General features: G+C 52.2%; 1 protein-coding gene across 1 annotated transcript; it reads left to right on the top strand.

The window, feature by feature from the left end:
- The first annotated feature begins 562 nt into the window (after nt 1-562).
- Nucleotides 563-19,924, top strand: SLC4A8 (solute carrier family 4 member 8). The gene is made up of 24 exons (XM_050914073.1): nt 563-607; nt 5,892-5,973; nt 6,694-6,828; nt 7,282-7,417; nt 7,632-7,792; nt 8,727-8,915; nt 9,053-9,141; nt 9,274-9,431; nt 9,804-9,891; nt 10,393-10,539; nt 10,720-10,811; nt 11,286-11,460; nt 11,602-11,735; nt 12,643-12,888; nt 12,992-13,097; nt 14,021-14,182; nt 15,469-15,582; nt 15,937-16,098; nt 16,699-16,950; nt 17,762-17,830; nt 18,374-18,547; nt 18,647-18,784; nt 19,220-19,317; nt 19,837-19,924. The coding sequence occupies exons 1-24, from the start codon at nt 563-565 to the stop codon at nt 19,922-19,924; spliced, it is 3,240 nt and encodes a 1,079-aa protein (XP_050770030.1).
- Nucleotides 19,925-20,978: the final 1,054 nt, after the last annotated feature.

The following is a 20,978-nucleotide window of genomic DNA, read 5'->3' as shown; positions in this document are numbered from 1 at the left end:
GATACTGGAGGGGACCTGGGGGTGATGCTGGAGGGGACCTGGGAGTGATGCTGGAGGGGAACTGAGGGGGGAGATGGTGGAGGGGATCTGGTGTTGATGCTGGAGCGGGATCAGGGGGTGATGCTGGAGGAGAGGTTTTTTGGGGGGAATGCTGGAGGGGCCCGGGGGCGATGATTCTGGAGGGGGACCACTAAGATGCTGGAGGGGATCGGGGCGGGGGGGGCGGGGTGATGCTGGAGGGTGCCGGGAGGATGATGCTGGAGGAGGCCGGGGGGAGGATGCTGGTGGGGGCCCGGGGGGTGGGGGGGGGGGGGGGGCGGGGAGGGGACTGCCGAAGCGGGGCTGCAGTGCCCTCGCCGGGCGCTGCCCCCCAGCCCCCCCGAACCCCCCGGCCCTGCCTCCTCCCTCCGCCCGCCGCCTCCTCCCGGCCCTGGGCGGGGTTTGGCCCCGGCTCCGGGAGATGGTGGAGCCGGTGTGAGCGGCACCGGGGCTGCAGCCGGCTGCGGCCCCCCCTGGCCGCCAGCCCCGGGGGGGAGCCCGGCCCCCCGGCCCCGGCCCAGCCATGCCCGCCGGCAGCAACGAGCCCGATGGGATCCTCAGCTACCAGGTGGGGGGCAGCGGCACCGGGGGGGGGCGGGGGGGGGATGCCCGGTACCCCCGGGCGGGCCGTGCCGCCGGTGCGGCCGGAGGATGCTCCGTGGCTGCTCACTGCGGCATTTCCGATGGCGGGGGGGGGGACACAGGGGGAGCAGGGGGTGGGGGTGCATGGGGGAGGCAAGGCGTCTGCAAGGAGGGGTGCGTGGGGGGGGTGTAAGGGGTGTGCGAAGGGGGTGAAGGGCGTCTGCAAGGTGGGGGGTGTAAGGGGGGTGGTAGGTGTCTGTAAAATGGGGTGCCGGGGATGTGCAAGGGGGTGCCAGGCCTCTGAAGGGGGGTGCAAGGCAGCAGCAAGGCATCTGCAAGGCGGAGGGGCGGGGGCACAAAGAGGGGGAGGTGAGGGGTGCCCAAGGTGGGTGCAGGAGGGATGTGAGGAGGGGAGGAAGGCCCCTGTGCGATGCCTGTTGGGGGGCTCCCCGCTGGGCCCCCCTTGTCCACTCCTCCACATCCAGATGTGACCCCCTGGTGATGCTGCGGCCCTTTGGAGGGGGGACAAAGGCCACTGTCCCCTCAGAGCCCTGCTGCCACCCAGTCACCGGGGGGGGCTCAGCTATTGTCCCCACCAGGTGCTTGAATGGATGCACCCAGTGCTGGGGTGCAGGCAGGAGGCAGCTGGGTGGTCCCCCCTCTTTCAGCATCTCTTTGTCCCGGGGAGGGCCTGCCTGACCCCCCGCTGCACCCGTGGGACCTGGCTGGAGGAGCTACTCTCAGTGGCAAACGAGAGGTGGGGAATTAATTAATCTGCCCTGAAATTACAGCTCAAGGGACAGAGTGAAAGGAATTTACAGCTCCCCCAGCAAGGGATGACAGTCACGTCCTGGTGATGCTTGGCCGTGACCTGCGTCCCCCCCTCGCAGCCCCACTTTGGGGCTCCGGAGACCTGTCCCCTCCTGTTGCAAGCACCCGGGTCCAGTCCCCGTCACAGCTCAAATCCTGGCCCAGGAGCCGGAGGGGTCCCTGCGGGGGGGACGGTGCTGACCCCCACGATAGCAAAGGAGGGAGCCATGGGGACGGTGGCTTCATCCAGGCGGGATGGAGATGGAGAGGGGCGAGGAGGGAGTCTCCTGCTCTGCTGCCAGAGCAGCCCCCCCAATTTGGCCCCTGTTACCCTCATCCCATAATAACACCGGGATCAGTGTTATTAATTACACTTTGGGCACGATTAATTACATTAATCCTCCCTCCTGCTGCTGGTGGCCGGTCCTGCTTGTGTGTGACGGGACGAGGGGGCCGGGACGCGAGGTTTGCCTGCTCGCGTGATGCTTTCGGCCTCCCCCGGCACCAGGAGGACTCAAAGCCAGACCTGAACCTCTGCTTTGTGCTTTTCCTTGTCCTCAATTACACCAAAGCTTCCCCAAGGAAAGATTTTTCTTTCTTAACCAGAGGAGTTGCGCTGAGACAGGTAAACCGAGGCAGAACACAAAAATCCCTCTCTCTCCTGCTGGGACAAAAAAAATCACAGCAAAATGATAACTTGGAGAAGTTTTCTTGAGATGGACGTGGGGAGAGGATGCACCGAGCTTGTGACACGAAGGGGTTCACTGCAGCCGTGTCAAAATGGGCTTTCCTCCTTTGCTCCAGCGATTTCTGATTTCATTTTTACAAGCAATAATTACTTTCAGCCTCCCACCAAAACCAGCTTCAAAGCAGCCAGCCAGAGCTTTGCGCTTAGAAAATAGTGAAATGGAACAACTCTGGCTGCTCCAAAACTCAAAAGTGAGCGATGCAAAGCTTGGCGTCCCCTTTCCCAGCCCAGTTTCAATGATTTGATGTTTTCCAGGCACCTGTCGGCAGCGGAGAAGGACGGAGAGGGAGGGCGAAGCATCTGCGAGCGCTGGTACCCATCCTGGGATGGGATAACTTGCTTTCCAGAGGCATCTCTCCTTCCTGCTCCATCCCATCCCAAGCCCATGGGTCCACAACCCTGCAGCTCTATTAAATCCTTAACTCCTCCAGCAATTTCCTCAGTGAAATAACCACTCCGAGTCCATTTGAGTGGCCTAACCGGGACCAAGTGAGTTTTGAGTGGGGCCGTTTCCTTCGGTGGCATCTCCATGCAAGGCTTGCCGCGATTTCGGGGATGCTGCGATGGCCGGGGAAGGGCGATGGGGTGCTCGGAGCATCTTGCCGCAGACCCGGACATGCCCACTTGTCCCGTTTCCTCCTATTTTTGCTCCTGAAGCTTTAATACTAAATAAAAAAAAAGCAGCGGGGATCTGAGCTTGGATCACGATGGGATTTTAACTGATTAGACCTCGGTGTCAGCTTCCTTTGCCGTGTTATTTTACACCCCGTGTCGCCTTTCAGGGCAAGCCGGGCAGTTAACCTTTGTGCCAAGCGGCGCTGGGGAGGAAGTTCATTAGAGCAAACGAATTTGTAGGATGGAAATGACAGATTAGCTCAGCTCGGAAAATAAAGTAGAGCTGGAGATAGCTGGAGGAAGCGAGGAGAGTAAAAAATGTCGCTTATCTGGACATTTCCGTACCGTGCTAGGACTTGGTCTGGCTAACGAGGATTTCTTGAAGCACCAAAGGGATGGAGGCCGTGCCAAAGCGAGACCTTCCTGAAATGCCCTGATTTTTTGCAGGAGATTTTGATGAAAATTAGTGCCGCCCCGTAACGTTTATTTTCCCAACCGTTTGCACCTCACTTGTATTTTGGCAGCTTGTGCTTTTAAATACACCCAAACACTGCTTATGCCTTTTGGCCCAGCAGGATGCGGCATTTACACCCCATTTCTCTATTCTGGATAGTTTTTGCTCAAAACGGGGCCGTTTTCTCCCCATCCACTACGTTTTCCAAGTGGGAAGAGTCTTGGGGTGTGTGGCTTTAAATAACTGCCTGGATCTGCATCGTAGGTACTGGTTCCCTAACGGTCACTTCTGAGTCTCTGGAGCTGGTGCACACTGGGTGCCCCCGAGCTCCTCTCGCTGAGGGCTACCCTGGTGTCCCGGGGGGAATCTGGCCCCCTGAGTGATCTGGAGGTTCAATTATCCCCAAAAACCGGTGACCGACATGAGGATGAACTGGAACGGGGGTTACAAAATGACACTTCTGGAAGAGTTACAGGTAGCACGGCCGGGGCTCTGCCGAGGGGCTGAGTGTCCCCCAAACAGTGGGAAAACTCTCCCCGAAATCCCATTGGCATTTCCCCGGCGCGCAGAAGGATGGGCAGGGGGAGATGCTTTGTGCCGGGGAGGGCTGCCGGGGGCAGGTTTAGCGTCGCTGGTCAGAGCACGGAGGCAAAACGGTTTCTAAGAGAGAGGCAGCCTTTCCCCGTGTCGCCCGCGGGGCGTTTGAAAGCTGTGACTGCCAAATCGCTCCGTTTATTCCCACTCCGACACCTGCATAACGCGCTCCAGCTTATTTAAATTGCGATTTTACTTAAATTGCGATTTAAAGCGATTTTATTAAGCCCTTTTGTCCCGTGCCTTTTCCGAGGTTGGGGTTTGGGGTTTTTTTTGGCAAATCTGGAGGGGAGCAGGATGCGTTGCTCAGAAGGGACGGAGGGTGGCGGAGGCTGGCATCGGAGAGAGGATGGGAAAGCCACAGGCGCGCGATAATCCGGCTGCCGGGTAACGTGGGCGAGTCCCGGGAGCTGGTGGGGAGGTAGCAACAAGTCAGCTCTGAAATTAGTACTCAGGGACCAGCAAACTCATTTCCAGACAGGAGCGGTTGTTCCTCTTGCTTGTCAAATTAACTGGGAGGCGTGCGCTTTCCCGAGCATCGCTGCCGCATGGCGGCAGGTCATGCTATTCAGTCGAAGCAGGAATTTGGGGGATAAAAAGCAGATTTCACATTAGCGTTTGCAGCTTAAATCATAAGTTATTTATTCTCTTAAGTCTTCATGGTTAATGCATCATTATTAGTACAACGGGCAGCGTATGCCAGCACGGCATTTGAAGTTTTACTTGAAAATTACCGATTTGGTTGTTTTGGGCTGTTTCCCAGTGCACGGTGTAGCTCTTGCTTCTTGAATGTTGTCCAACAGCCCTGCCGGTTCCCTCAGTTTTCTCGGTATTTTGCTCTTCTTCAAACTTCAGTTTCAGAAATCGAGCAACTGGGTGCGAATCTCGGCGTATTTTTTTTTGTTTGAACAGTTTTTGGTTGCTCTGATGACAGCAACGGTCTTGGAAAGACGAACCTCAGCAATTCAATAGTCCCAAACCTTCCCCTTGTGCTTTAATAAAGGAATAATTTGTAAACGGATGGAAACGAGAGGGTGTTTGGGCATTGCAGAGTTTTTCTTTGCATGGGTGAACAGATTGTGGTTTTCTTGGATTAGTTACTGTCCATGCAGGCAAGGAAGGAGAAACAGAGCAGCGGTAACATATTTTCTTTAGTATTTAAGACATTCATAGCAATTAAAAGTGCAGCCTGAAGAGGGGAAAAAAAGAGATCAAGTGTTTCCAGGCAGCCCTTCTTCAAGCCGTGGTTGCGACTCGAGTGTGAGATGTGGTCGGGTTTTTATTTCTTTGAGCGCAGTAATCCTGGTAATCCCCTTCCCCAGCCCAGGTGGCAAGGGGAAAAGAGAAGCAAAAAGCGACATTTCTGTTTGCTCCTGTAGTTCTCCTTCGGCTTTTAAGGCACAACTGCTCTTCATGCAGTGCTGGCAGTGGTATTTCAGCCGAGGAGGGCATTAGCTCTCAGCCCTTGGCTTTCGCAAGGAGAACAATCACGTTTTCTGTGGAAAGCGCGCTTGCAGCGAGGGAAGCCGGAGCCTCCTTGGGCTGAAGATGAAGCTTTGCCCTTGCAGGTTCTTGAGGGCCTTTGGAGGTTGTTGGTGGCCATGTCCTGTGGCCAAGTGCCATCTAGTGAGTCCTGCAGGTATCACGTTTGGAGACTGAAACTTGCTGTGATCAAAAGTGCAGGGTGGGTTTTTTTCCCCGGTTTGGAAATCCCTTTTTTTTTTTTTTTAAAAAAAAAAGGAACTGCAAGAACAAAGCAGGAGAGGTTTTTTTTCTGGTCTGAAACACTCAGCCCTCTCCCCCTGTAGTAAATACTTCCAGACTCACACTGTGGACAATATAGGTGATGTTACGGGCTGTTTTATTTGGGTACGGGAAGAAAAACCTCCAACAAGTCCGTGTTTTTAGGGCTGTGCCTGGAGGAGGAGGCACGCAGAGGCGTGATGCTCGTGGACTGGCGTGGCCGCAGGGGTGGGTGATGGCTGGGAGGACGTAAGGGAGCTCTACACACCCAGCCCCAACTTTTACCTTCTTCTCATTGCTAAACAGAGACATGACGAAGAGGCCGTGATTGACCAGGGAAGAACGAGCAATGTTGTCAATATTCACTATGAGAAGGAGGAGTTGGAAGGTGAGTCTCTGCTGAGATCCTGGTAGAGCGGCCACCAGCCCGGCGTGTTCTCCCGTTGCGCAAAATCCCTACGACGTCCCTTGCTCGGTGTACACATCATGTGCAGCAAAACTTGCTGTGCTTCTTAATAAAGCCACACAGTTATTTTCACATTTTTTAATATTACAGCTTTTAAACAGAGGGAAAAAGCCCCCGCGGAGGCCATGGTGTGAGTTTTAGCTGCGGGGCTGGATAATTCACGGCTTGTTTTCTCGCGGAGGCTGCTCCTGGCGTGGAGAGGTCAGGAGAACAGTGTAACGGCTGCAGACGTGGGGCTGTGATTTTCTTTTTTTGTTCTGGAGTTCGTTATCATGGGACTGATTGATCTTCTCTTGTCGCCTTGTGCCATACAAAGATTGTAAAAATAATTACCTTCTGTCGCTGCTTAATGAGCAAGTCTGAGTGTTGTCCAGCCGAAGCTGGAATTTGAGAAGAGGTTCGATACTTTCAGGGCACTTTTAGATGACCCGGAGCCATCACTTGTTGTTGCTCTGTTGTTGCAAAGCTCGAGTGAAATAGGCTTGGCAAAAAGGACAGGTCTGTGACATTCCGGGATCCAGTGAAAATAAAATGAAGAGAAGTTGGTGTTTCCTCCTGGGAGGGCTGCACTGATTGAATCGTGGCATCTGTGTCAACCATCTCCGCAATATTGGGAGTGCTGCAAATGCCACTTTTTCGCAGGCCACCGGACCCTGTACGTGGGCGTGCGGATGCCGCTGGTGAGGCAAAGCCACCGGCATCACCGACCCCACAGCCAGAAGCATCGGAAACGGGAACGGGAGAAGGACTCTGCCCTGACAGAGCAGGGCTGCCACTGTAAGTCCTGCCGCAGCGTTCACTAAACTCCTCGGGGATACGTGGGCGTGGGGTCTTCTGCAAGCAGGTCCACGTGGCGAGTTTGAGTGACTTGCTGTTCTTCCGAGGGAAAGTGGCATTATTTAGCAAGACCTTCTTTTTCCAAACTTTTCTCATTATTTTTTTTTTTTAAGGCAGTTAAATGCATAATAGATTTAGGCTCGTCTTCCTTAGAGGGATCCTGGCTTTAAAACTGGAAATGTGGGGAAGGAAAGCTGGCCATCCTTATGCAGAGGTGGAATAGATGCTTCTCCTTCTCCATGGCTCTGTGCAAGCCTGGACGAACCCAAGGGAGAGGGGCCAGCCCAATATTTATGGCTGACCTGGTGCCGATCTGATGGCCACTTTGCATGTGAGCGTGACGGGCCGTATTCAGGCACGGTAACGGGCCAGGGCTTTGTCTTCTGCCCCCAGACACCCCGTCCCAGCGGGTGCAGTTCATCCTCGGGACCGAGGAGGACGAGCAGCACGTTCCCCACGACTTGTTCACCGAGCTGGATGAGATCTGTGTGAAAGAGGGCGAAGATGCCGAGTGGAAGGAAATGGCAAGGTAAATCCCTGCTGCCGGCTGCGGTGGGAGAGGAGTCCCCGCGCCAGCAGTGCCCGCGGGCTGTGCTTTCCGCTCTCCGGGACGCGAAGCTTTTGCAGCTCCAGGTGCCGATGCGAGGAGCCTTCTCCTCTCGCCACCCCGTAGCTCTGTCAAAGGGATTGCAGAGCTGGGGCTGTTTTCTCACAATGGGGCTGATCGTACCCGATGTCTGCAGGTGGCTGAAGTTTGAGGAGGACGTGGAAGACGGCGGCGAGCGCTGGAGCAAGCCCTACGTGGCCACGCTGTCCTTGCACAGCCTCTTTGAGCTGAGGAGCTGCATCATCAACGGCACGGTGCTGCTGGACATTTGTGCCAACAGCATCGAAGAGATTGCAGGTACCGTGGGCGCCGCATCCCTCTGGGAACGGCCGAGCTCGGTTTGTCGGGTGCCCTTCACTCCCGAATCAAACCCTGCCCCAATGGCGGGTCCCTTTCTAGAAGTCCCACTGTGTTTTTAAGTCCTGAGTTGGTTTTGGATGTAGACTGGGCATGCAACAGTCGCACCAGCTTTTTCTTCCAATGTGGGATCCTTTTGAAAGCAATTTGTGGGGTTAGAGAAGCAATTAGAGAATATTCTCCGGCCAAAAAGGAGTGTGTGTCAGGGCTTAGCAGGCTGCTCTGAGAAATACGGAGTCTGCGTAAGAGCTGAACCTCCTTAAATAAGCTTTTTATTACAAGCCATTTCCTCACGTTCTTTTTTTTTTCTTTTGCCTGAACATCTAGGATTTAAGAGTTTTAAAGGCAGAGTTTATGTGGCAGATGACCAAACAGTGTATTTCTGTGGGGAAGATAATTGAAGTTAATTGAAAAAGCAGCTTTGGGGAAATTATCTTTGACTGGCAGGTCTCCATTCAGCCCTTTCAAGAGCTGGAGAAGTCGGAGCCGTTTTTAGCACATTTCTCCCTGGGCTCGGCAAATTGCAGTCGATCAGCCAAGGAAACTCTGGGAAAGCCTGTGCTATGGATTGCTTATAGTTTGGTTAAATGTGTAGAGTCAGACAGAAAGGCCAGATCGGGCAAGAAAATGGCATTATTTAGAATGGCAATAATTATCTTAGTGGAGTGATGAATAAGCACTTGGATGATGTTTTTTAGCAGAAGAAAATTCTTGCTTTCGCTGCAAAGGCGGAACTGTATTAAAATGTCTTGCTAAGCAAGGCTGAACCCGCGTTAGGGTATCCTGCGTGGCACAGCCTTCCCCGGGGGCTGTGGGGGTCGGGACTTGAAGGGGTTTCTGCTCTGACGGCTTCATTTCCCTTCGCCATCCCCAGATATGATCCTGGGCCAGCAAGAACAGTCCGCGGAGTTTGACGAGCGCATGCGGGCGAAAGTTCGAGAAGTCCTTTTGAAGAAGCATCACCATCAGAACGAGAAGAAAAGAAACAACCTTCTCCCCATCGTCCGCTCGTTTGCTGATGTGAGCAAGAGGCAGTCAGACCTGCACCTCCTCGACAAGCCAGGTGAGGGTTCCTGCAGGGTTTGGCACCAGGAGAGGGTTCCTGCAGGGCTTTGGCCCCATTAGACTTGTCCTGGCAAAGGAGAAGCGTCCCAATTGCTCCTTGTCCGTCTTTCTGAGGGTCTTTCTTTTTCCTGCCAGCCCAAACACTCACCCCTCATCCTTCTCCCACCACTGCAGAAGCTAAAAATGGGGTGAACCATGAGACCGGCGCAATGGATTTAAGCAAGGTGAGACGCTCGTAGCTTTCTTACGCCTTTAGGGCCAGATTTGCTCTTGCAAACTTGGCTGCAGAGCGGGCTGCAGAGTGCTGTGGGCTTTGCTTTTGGGGTAGTTGCCTGAAAATCGCTTGTCATGCCCAGGCGGAGCTGCACTTCATGAAGAAAATTCCCACTGGGGCTGAAGCATCCAACGTGCTCGTAGGAGAGCTGGATTTCCTTCGCCAGCCCATCGTGGCATTTGTCCGCCTGACCCCGGCTGTCCTCCTCTCGGGCATGACAGAAGTTCCCATCCCAACAAGGTCTGAATGAGAAGCACAAAGTTTTTCTTTAAACCCCCCCCCAACAAAACAACATCAAATTGCATGCATCACTTTGGCATCCCAAGGGAACAAGGCCAGTGGGAGCAAGCACATTTCCCCCCCCCCCATCTCCTTGCCTTTGTTTCTCCCTTCCCTGCTGTATCTTTTAAACCCATTGGCCAATTTTAATGAAAGTTGGCCTAAAAATTAAATTTGTCATCGGTTTTGATGAATTTCAAATTCATCGCGGAGTCAGTGAGCGTATGCCTTCCCTCTCAAGCCACGCTCGGGGCTGGGAGCTCCCGGGGATTTCGTTGGGTGCCCTTTGAACAAGGACACGTTCTTGTCTCTCATTTTGTTTTTCTTGCCCAGGTTCCTGTTTGTTTTGCTTGGACCAGAAGGAAAAGCCCATCAGTACCATGAGATCGGCAGGTCCATGGCTACTATCATGACGGATGAGGTGCGACGAGATAAGTGATATCTCCGGGTCATTTTTGGCTTTCTTCACCTCTCCCTGTCTCTGTAGTAGGGAGGAAGAGGATTTGCTGTCCCAGCTGCCCGCAGCTCTCCAAATAGCCCACCCCTCATTCTCACCCCAAAGCAAACGTGCGGATTTGCATCATCCCACATCCTGGAGGCTGAAATCCCACCCGGGGTGCATCCTGCACCTCATCCTTCTCCCCGGCGTCCCCAGCACGCTGTCCCCAGTGGTGGCATTGCCAGGGCCAGAAAAACTTCTCCTCTTTCAGCAAAAGGCTGTGGTGTGCCATGGGGGACGGGGGCCTCGTGGAGGTGATTACAAATACCACGACGCACAGATTTTTCCTTTTGAGGGAATATTTCCTGCCATTTCCAGCAGGAAATTTGGGGAAAATCATCTTGCGTTTAGCCAAGAGCTTATTGCACTGGTTAGGACATCCGAGATGGGTTGTCCTCTCACCAGGTTGTCTCCTATCGGCAGGTTTTCCATGACGTTGCCTATAAAGCCAAGAACCGGGCTGACCTCGTGGCCGGCATCGACGAGTTCCTGGATCAGGTCACGGTCTTGCCGCCAGGAGAGTGGGATCCATCGATCCGAATCGAGCCCCCGAAAAATGTCCCTTCGCAGGTGGGTGCTGCGGTGGAGGGAGGCGCGAGGGGGACGGGCAGGACGGCAGCGCGGCTGGGGATGCTGTGCAGGGGCCCAGAGTCACGAGGTCCCAGTTTGACACGGTCACATACCCAGACCAGAAACAAAACAAGCCAGTGGTTACAAATACATCTCTTTATCTTACTTCCATTTTAACAGGAAAAAAGGAAGATGCCAGGAGCTCTCGATGACAATGCTTCTCACAGCAAGCCAGAGAAACACAGTGGTCCTGAACTGGAGCGGACAGGAAGGTGTGAGCTTTAATAGTTTGAGGGTTTTTTTTGTTTTCCTCTCAAATCTGAGCATGCGTCTTCCCTTCTAGCAGGTTTTGGGGGTTAGTTGGTTCAGGGAAGGGGCTCCACGTTACCAGCTTGGTCCCCTGGGCTGGGCAGGTGGGAGATGTGGGCAGCTGGGCTCAGCCACAGCGTCACTGCACCGAGGTTTTCTTGATTTGGGCTGGAAGCAGATGTGTCGATACCTCCAGGTAGAGCTCTGCTGCTTCTCAAAGCAAGGGACTATTGCAATAAGAGGGGATGGGCTCTCAGGTTAGGTCCTTTTTCTTTTTGTTGGAGGGGGTTTTTTGTGTGCCTCAGTTTCTAGTAGGTATAAAATGGGAGAAGGAGACTGCTTCTTTTTAGCAAGGAAAGCTCTTCTGTGCCTGTGATTGCCCACAAATTCAATGTGGTCTTCCAGGAGGAGAGTCTATGTTTTTTTCCTTCCTCCAGGCTCTTTGGAGGTTTGATCCTGGATGTGAAGCGGAAAGCCCCGTGGTTCTGGAGCGACTTTCGGGATGGTCTGAGCCTGCAGTGTCTGGCGTCCTTCCTCTTCCTCTACTGTGCCTGCATGTCCCCTGTCATCACCTTCGGGGGACTGCTGGGGGAGGCGACCAACGGCCACATAGTGAGCACCTCTCTCTGTTGGGTGGCATGGGGGAGGATAAAACTCATGCCAAAGTCCTTGCTGCAGTGCATTTGCTTTGGTTTTTTTTTTTTCTTCCCCTAATGCTTTATTTACTCGCTGCTGCCTCTCTTCCCTGGACAGAGTGCCATGGAGTCGCTGCTGGGCGCATCCATGACCGGCGTGGTGTATTCCCTCTTTGCTGGCCAACCTCTCACCATCCTCGGCAGCACCGGCCCCGTCCTCGTGTTTGAGAAGATCCTCTACAAATTCTGCAAGTGAGGCTGGCTGCCGCGGCCGGGTGCTGCGAGAGCCTTCAGAAGAAGGCAGTGATGGAGAAAAGATGTTTTTCTTATATTTTTCTTAGTGGGAGTTGTTAGATTTAAGTTGTCTTCTGTGTCACAGACGTTGCACGCTGCTGCTTTAGTACGTGATGGTGCAAGAGCCCTCAGTCTCTGAAGGATGGATGGGGTCGTTTGGGGTTTTTAGGGTTAAAGTGAAGCAGTGGGAGGAGGAGAAAGCACAAGGATGTGGATGCCCAAGATGGGCTGCACAAGGAAGATGAGACAAATGGCTCTGGTTTGGGAACGAGGGAAGATTTGCTTCCCTCTGAGTACAAAACCAGGCGCTTTTTAGCCTGATTTTTGCTGGAAGTGGAAATATATTTTCCCCAAATATCCAAATAGTTTTCTGCTGAGATATGTTGAGTTCTGATGATTTTATTGAAAAAATAGGAGCTTTTCATGTGAAATGGATATTTTCCATGACAGTCCTTTTGTTGGGATGACTTTGATGTGAGATGAACCACCCTTATTGCAATTAAATTTATTATTAAGGCCCAGCTTGCTGGCAGCAGGTGACTGGGCACAAAACCAGCCGCTTTCGGTGTTAGGGCATCAGGGTGATGTGGGAGAACACCGCCCACAACAGGGACCTGACCTCAATTAGCCTCCAAGGCCTTAACACAAGATAATTGTTAAATAATGATAAATAATTGGCCTCTCCTCCTGCGGGTCCACACCCTGCACCACAGCCCCGAGGCTGTCTGTAGTAGTCCATGGAAACTGCATTTACCATCCGCAGCCTTGACGCGCTCCTAAATTGCTCCCAGTGTTCCCTGAGGGAAGGCCCGGCTCGGAGCCTCTTGCTGGCCTTTCCACCCTTCGTTTTATTTTGGTTTCCCAGGGAGTACACGCTCTCCTATCTCTCTCTGCGGGCGTGCATCGGGCTGTGGACTGCCTTCTTCTGCATAGTGCTGGTGGCCACCGACGCCAGCTGTTTGGTGTGCTACATCACCCGCTTCACCGAAGAAGCCTTCGCCTCGCTCATCTGCATCATCTTCATCTACGAGGCTCTAGAGAAGCTGAGTCACCTGCGAGAGACCTACCCTGTGCACATGCACAGCAAGCTCGACTTCCTCACCATCTACTAGTGGGTTTTTTCCCTCCTAAAGCACTGCTGCCCCTTGGCAGGAGCTCAGGGCTGCACCTCCGTCGCCTTTCCCTTACCCCTGTCTTGGCTTCTCTCCTCCCAGCTGTAAGTGTGAGGCACCGAGCCATCCCAGCAACGAAACCCTGCGTTTCTGGGAGAGCAACAAGATCAACGCGTCTGGCATCACCTGGGAAAACCTCACGGTGACTGTAAGTGCCCCGAGCCACTGCTTCCTCGCGCCGCGGCCGTGGGGTCCAGGGGCGTTCGCGTGGTGCAAAAGTCAGAGCCCTTCAGGTGACGATGGGCTTCGCGCTGGGCTAGTGCTGCTCTGAAAAGTCATTGCTTACATCTAATGTGTGGGTTTAACCCGCTTGGTCCTGGGAAGGAGAGTCCACCTTGTCCAGTCCACCTTGTCCCCACCATCGTGGGCAATAACTGTCCGCCTCAACCCTGCTGCAGGACAGTATTTCTGACCGGGAGCAAGCTTAAGTGGGTGCTTTGATTATTGTAGAAGTTGGAGGACTTAAGTTCATGCTTGAAGGTAGTAATTGGCTTCCTTAATTGGTTCCTAATAACTCCAGGCCTTGCTTTCTTATTCAGCACTGTCTGTAGGTACATGTATAAATTTGCATGTCTGAGCAGCCTCTCGGTCTGTTGTTGCTGGAAGGAGAGCCCGGGCATAGGATGGGAGGCTCTTAGGGACATCTTCATCCCCTCTTGGCCAGGTTCTGCGAGCCCTCCACTGGGAAGGGACAATTTGTCTCTTCTCCTTTCCTACCATGGTTGTCTTAGCCCTCCTTCCCCGTTCCCTCTTTCTCTATCCCCAAGAGTTTCCAGCCTTTCCTTCCCCTCTGGTGTCGTCTTCAGCCACAGTTACCTGCCATTCAAGCGGAGGATGTGCCACGGGTCTGTGGTATGGTGTCCCATCACATCGCATCTCTCCGCTCTCCTCTGTGTAGTTCGATGTGTCACTTGTTCAGCTGCTGCTGCTGATGATTAAATACAAATCTCCATCATCAGCAGCATTCACAAGGCCATGGATCTTGGACCAAGATCCTCAAAACCCCTAGTTATCCGAGGTTTCCTTGCCACACGTGCACTGCCTTTGTGTCCTGACACTGTGTTTCTCCAGGAATGTCGGTATTTGCATGGAGAGTTTCAAGGACCTGCCTGTGGACGCAATGGCCCCTACACGCCTAATGTCCTCTTCTGGTGCTGCATCCTCTTCTTCTCCACCTTTGTCCTGTCGAGCTTATTGAAGAAGTTTAAAACCAGCCGTTACTTCCCAACCAGAGTAGGTAGAAGATGGTGGCCAGCAGCAGCCTCCACACTCATTTCCCAAAATGGCTTTCCTGGAGCACTAAGCAGTATTTGCCACTGCTTGGTCAAGCTGGGAAACGTTGACCGTGTGTCGTGGTTTAACCCCAGCCGGCAGCTAAGCACCACGCAGCCGCTCGCTCACTGCCCCCCCACCCCTGGGATGGGGGAGAGAATCAGGAAAAAAAACCTCGGGAGTTGAGATAAAGACAGTTTAATAGGACAGAAAGGAATGAAAACCAATGATAATGATAATAATAATATGACAATAGCAATACTAAAAAAATTAAACTATACAAAGCAAGCGGTGCACAATGCAATTGCTCACCACTCGTTGACCGATGCCCAGTTAGTTCCCGAGCCGCGATCCCCCCTCCCAGTTAACTCCCCCAGTTTATATACTGGGCATGATGTCGTATGGTATGGAATAGCTCTTTGGCCAGTTTGGGTCAGCTGTCCTGGCGGTGTCCCCTCCCAGCTTGTCGTGCCCCTCCAGCCTTCTTGCTGGCTGAGCATGAGAAGCTGAAAAATCCTTGACTTAGTATAAACACTACTTAGCAACAACTAAAAACATCAGTGTGTTATCAACATTCTTTTCCTACTAAATCCAAAACACAGCACTATACCAGCTACTAGAAAGAACATTAACTCTGTCCTAGCCGAAACCAGGACACCGTGAAGGCCAAGCTCTCCATCAGCTTGCATGTCCCTCACTCATTTCCATGAGTGCAAAACGATGGTAGCATTTCCCACCTGCCTCGCGACCTGCCCCAGGGCCTTTTTTTTTTTTTTTTTTGGCTCAGGCAGTGGGAAATCAGGTCTTCCAAAGGTGTGCGGTGGGTTTTTTTTCACCTTCTGTGCATTATGTGCTCAAGGGGAAAGTTGATTCAAATGAGGAGCTGCCGTAGAAAATGACACTGTTTCTTCCTTTTGAGGAACAAATGATGCCTCGCTGCCTTATTCCTGTTTTAGCTGTGAGCGTGGCTGTCGTGGCAGACATGTTTCCTTATTTTTTAATTTTTTTTTTTTAAGGTTTGAATTAAAACAACCCTTTTCCACCTAATGAAACTTTTTTAATTGTCTGACGCCGGACCTCACGGGGACAAACACAGCAACAGTATCTAACCAAGGGATTTGGCTGCATGTCCTCTGAGTGGTGGGATCTTGTTAACGAGCCTTAATGTTGTTGATGTCCCCAACTTTTCCATCTCATGTTATGGCCCTGTTTGTGATGCCCCTTTCAGCCCTGGTTTCTTGCCCCAGGTACGGTCCACAGTAAGTGACTTTGCTGTTTTCCTCACCATCGTCATCATGGTGCTCATTGACTTCATGATTGGGATCCCATCACCGAAGCTCCACGTCCCCCATATGTTCAAGGTAACGGGGTGTTTGGCATGGGGCGGGTTTCAGCCCTTGGGGATGCCACAAGGTGATGGCGGGGCGGGACAGGGCTGAGTCTGGAGGAGATGCTGGTGGTGTGACCATCTCCTTGTCCACCTCCAAATGCATCGTTTCCTTCTGGAGACGAGAAGACAGCCCCAAAACTAGATACCTTCAGGAGAAGTATCTATAGGTGCTTGCAAAGAGGACACTGGCACTGCTGAACCCCATGGGCGAGGGTGACATGAAGCCAGGGCTGGGAGATGCTCTGACGCAGGCATGGAGGGCAAAATCAAAGCCAGCGAAGTGGCTGGGCTGGGAGATGACGCTGATGCGTGTGCTTTGTTGCAGCCTACCAGAGACGACCGCGGGTGGTTCATCAACCCCATAGGACCCAACCCTTGGTGGACGGTGTTGGCTGCGCTCATCCCAGCTCTGCTCTGCACCATCTTGATATTCATGGACCAGCAGATCACCGCCGTTATTGTGAACAGGAAGGAGCACAGGCTGAAGGTAAGGGGCTGCAGGAGATGACCCCCTCCCCACCCTACCCCGGGCTGCAGGTATGGGGAGAAGCTCCTGTTCCAAATGCTTTGTGAAGGCATTGGTTTGGGACAACGTCAGGCTGCGTGGCAGGATGCTTTCCGGGATTAATGACGACGCAGGGAGCAAACAGCAGGGGAGTTCAGATGAGCAATCTTTCGGAGCAGCAAATTAATCTTAGAGCAATATAGAAGCGTGTTTTTGTTTTAAAATGTCAGCAGCAGCTGGGGGAACGAATCATTTTGATGAGCTGCCAGGGATAACTCGGGGTCACCTCTTACTTGCAAGTGGCGGAACTTTCTTTGTGAATGAAAAAAATAGTCAATTTTTTTTTTTTTTTTGGAGAAGTAGATATCACACAAACTCTCCAAATCCACTTTGTCTGAATTCCCGCCAGATTTTCATGCAAGGTGCTTGCGCAAAGACTGGATCCATCCTTATTTGTTTCCAATTGTTGTTTTAAATTTTCAAGAAGTTGACTTGCGCTCGTGTAGGGTTTGAGCCTGACTTGCGACGTTGTCCGTGCTCTTGTGCTGTGGGATGCTATGTTTCTTGTTTTGCTTCCCACAGAAAGGATGCGGGTACCACCTGGACCTTTTCATGGTGGCCGTGATGCTCGGGGTGTGCTCCGTGATGGGGCTGCCCTGGTTTGTAGCTGCGACCGTTCTGTCCATCACCCACGTGAACAGCCTCAAAGTAGAGTCTGGCTGCTCAGCTCCAGGAGAACAACCCAAGTTTCTGGGGATACGAGAGCAGAGAGTCACTGGCTTGATGATCTTTGTGCTCATGGGCTGCTCTGTCTTCTTCACTTCTGTGTTAAAGGTAAGAGGAAAATGCAAAACACCCAACAACCACGAGCTTTTTGGAGGTTATACAATAATAGTCCCCTCTCTCCAGGCCTGAGTAGTTGTGGAGCGGAGGAGGAGGTGATCCCAAACCTTGGGGCTTGACCCACAGTGGGAACCAGCCTCGGTTACGCTTTCCAGCCCTTCAGACCCCAGTTTGGTGTGCTTGAGGCAAGCGAGCAGCGCAACTGCTTTAATTTTCAGGTGTCTTTCAGGCCCACCCGTCTTTATGGGTTAGAATTAAGTGTATTCAGACCAGTACATCTGCTCGCTTTCAAACAGGCGGCACTTTATCGGTTGCAATTTGCTCCCCCAAATGCCTCAGAACAGCCGTTCCCAGTAGCTAAACACACCGACATCATCCCCACGGGCTTCCTTGCACATTCCTCCCACAAAGTAATCTCACCTCTAGGCTAAAAGGAGGCACGTCGCTTTTGCGTGTTGCCACAGGAATATGTAGAAATGTTTTTCTACAGTCACAGAACACGGCATGTGGTAGCAGGGGTGAAATCACCTGTTTTCCTCCAACCTTTCTGGAAAATAGTTACTGAATACTGAATACTCAATCTGGAAAATACATTTCTAATGAAACGCAACTCAAAAGTTCAGCCTAAAGCAGAGCATTAGCTCACTGGCACGCGCAAACTCTCTAATGGTTAAAATCCGACACATCTCTAACCCTGTGGAAACTGGAAAGCTTTAGGCAATTTTAGGCAGTGCCTGTAGAAGAGAGTGGTAATACTGCAAATGCAATTTAAAAAAATAAATGATTGCATTCTTTTTTCCAGTTCATACCAATGCCCGTGCTTTACGGTGTCTTTCTCTACATGGGTGTGTCGTCGCTCAGAGGAATTCAGGTACGGATTCTTTTACAGCGTGCAGCATGTCGGCTCCCTGGTATTTCATCTTCGTAGAAGCGGGAAAAAAAGCAGTGGCATGGGAAAAAACCTCTCCGAAAGCAAGCAATGAAAATATTTTGTGTAAGAAAAAGATTGGTGGCGGCACAGGAGGTATATAGGGCTGGGAGGGCCAGGCAAGTTCAGTGTGCTCTGTTTCACGGTTTAGGGCAGGTCGGGGTTTGGTTACGTGAAAATGGGGGAGTTCAGTGCAAAGGGAGGGCAATTTCTACCACTGGCGGAAATCCTTGCTGGGGGATTCGGTGGGCCATGACACGCTAGTCACAGAATAACGTGGAATAATTGCAATTTGGCGGGCAGCTCTCGTGGGCAAGCTGGTTTATAGATGGAGCGAAGGGGAAATGGGTGCTGCTGCCAGGAGGAACATCGTGGGATCCAGGATTTCTCATTGCAAGCGAGATCCTGAAAACTCCCTCCACGTCTCAACGGGGCCAGAAGCTTTCCACAGTCCCAAGGTGGCAACTTTTCGCTTTTATTTTGCAGTTCTTCGATCGCTTGAAGCTGTTCTGGATGCCGGCAAAACACCAGCCAGATTTCATCTACCTGCGGCACGTCCCCTTGCGAAAGGTGCATTTCTTCACCATGATCCAGCTGATCTGCCTCGTCCTGCTCTGGGCCATCAAGGTGTCCCGTGCTGCCATCATCTTTCCCATGATGGTAAGAGCCGGTGCCGCTTGGCAGCGGGGTGTTTGCAGCGTTGGAGGGAGATGTAGCATCGCGTCTGGCCTCACCGCATCTTCCCTCTTATTCCTGAAGGTTTTGGCTCTCGTTTTTGTCCGCAAAGTGATGGATTTCTGCTTCTCGAAGCGAGAGCTCAGCTTTCTGGATGACCTTATGCCAGAAAGCAAGAAAAAGAAGTTGGACGATGCCAAAAATGAAGCCAAAGAAGAGGAGGTAACGCTTGCTGGGTGCTCAGGGCTGGACGTCTCCCTTGGGCTGTGAGATTGCCTGTTTCTATCAGAGCTTGTCTTGAAATGTTGGGGGGAGATCAGAACTCAATAGAAATAGATCCTAATAGCCTGGATCCCACATCGTAACCTTTTTTCCCTGAATTAGCAGTGAGCTTAACACTTGAATAGAGCTATAATTTTTAAAATGAGTCTTTTATAGTAAAGATGATTATTATTCTTACGGAGAGATTTGCTCATAATGGTGTTTTTAACCGCCCCCAGAATGTTTGGAGAGAAAGATCTTTACCCTGCTGCGCTAATAGCTAAAGCTGCCACGGGTCAGAAGGAGAGGGCAGCATGCAGTGTTTTTGCTGGCGGTTTAGTTTGTCTCCACTTTGATCAAAGACAGAGAACTTGATTTGTCCCTTTTTTACGTCAGGAGTCCCAGAAGATGATGGAAGCTGCCGCTGCAAGTTCAGTTCAGCTGAAACTGGGGAAGATCAGCGACTCGGATATCCCAAAGCAAAGCAGTGACAGGTAAAGCCCCACCAAGTGCCAGGAGCCCCGGCAAGATTAGTTTGAAGGTGTTTGGCACAGTTTTCTCCACTTGCATCTTTCTTGAGCATCCCGCAGAAACCAGCAGTCAGCTTGGTGGGAAAATCACATTTCCAGGCAGGGCTGCAGGAGGGATTGCAGGGCTCTGACCCCAAGCAGAGTGGCTGCGCAACTCACGTTTGACCCCCAAAACTTGCATCATCAGTGACTTTACGGTAGCTGGAGATCCTCATACTTAAAAATGAGGAGTTGCAGGCATGATCTGTACCAGCAGTGGCTTCGGAGCCCAGTCCAGGGCTAAACACCGGCAAGAGCCTTTGCACGGAGCTGTTGCTCTGCAGCTCGCAGGCTTGCCTCCCAAAACTCCTCATCCAGCAAACCCTCCTGTGCTTGTGCTGAGCTTGGATTCTCCAGGCCCCCCTGTTCCTCTTGCTGATGCTGATGCACTTGGTGGCATCGGTTCCCGTAATCACGGATTGCTATGTAAAATATTTATTGCAGGACTGATCCTTCTGAGATTAATATCTCGGATGAAATGTCGAAAACGACTGTATGGAAGGCTCTCACTATGAACACAGAAACACACTGAATCCGGGGAGGAAAAAGGTAAAGGGTTGCGTGTGAACGTGACCGTGCTCCTCTGCAAGCGACAGCGCGTGCCTACGGTTTTCCTGTGCTTTGGCCGGCAATGCCGAGCAAACGGCCCGTCCCTGGGAACAGGCAGTGAGGACCGTGGCGTGCAAACCAGCTCCTCTCTGCCGGGGTGGTCCCACGAACGGGGCTGAATCAGCAGCAGCCGGCAGGTCTTCCACTGATGGTGCTCTCCCTCTTTTTCTCTTTTTCTCCCCCCAGTTTTCATGTTTAGGAATCTTGACTTTGAAGGAGAGGAGTGAGAACGTGACTCAGGGATGTGCCAACGCAGACACGGGGAGAAACCGCTGCTTTTCAATTGGAGGATTCCCATTAAAGCCATGCCGATGTTTTCAGTTATCCTTGGTGTGCTTCAGGCATTCAGTATCTCTAGACCAGCAAACTGAGGTGCCCATCAGAGTCCATGGGAGTTCGGTGTTGTTAAGCCTCCGTGTGTACGTGCGTGTGTTGTTGTGGTTTTGTAGTGGTAGAGGGACTGCTACCGCTTTTATCATTCAGTGCTATTTTTTTAAGATCTAATTCCTCCTCTCCTTTCTCTTTTTTCCAAATATAAACTCTGAATGTACAAAATCATTTTCTGCTATATTTGACGCATTCTCCGTTTCCTTCTTCGTCACGACCGGGTTTTTTGGTCTGGTTTGGGGTCGTGGCTTTAATTCACTCTTGTGTCTCTTACTGGGACGAGAGGGATGCCCTCCATGGCGGGGCAGCGTACAGAGCGTCCGAGCAGTTGGGCTACGGCGAAGGAAAAGCGTTTGCTCCCTGTGCTCCAGTTTTACATCTTTTTTTTTTTTTTTTTTTTTTTGTTTTTTTGGCTTTGGCTCTGCCACCAGCCTGGAAGCGGCAAAATGCAGCAAAGCCACCTTCTTGTCCCCTGGCTGTAAACTGAATATAAGGGAGCACTTAAAATCGAATACCTTGCATACGCCGTATGGTCATGGGAGCGGCCAGGCGAGACCTGGGGCTCTGTGCCCCTGGGCTGCCCCCTCCCT

This window comes from Gymnogyps californianus, unplaced genomic scaffold (assembly GCF_018139145.2).
Source record: "Gymnogyps californianus isolate 813 unplaced genomic scaffold, ASM1813914v2 HiC_scaffold_32, whole genome shotgun sequence".
In the NCBI taxonomy this organism is placed as follows: domain Eukaryota; kingdom Metazoa; phylum Chordata; class Aves; order Accipitriformes; family Cathartidae; genus Gymnogyps; species Gymnogyps californianus.
The sequence above is the reverse complement of the archived record's forward strand: the minus strand, read 5'-3'. Positions and strand labels throughout refer to the sequence as shown.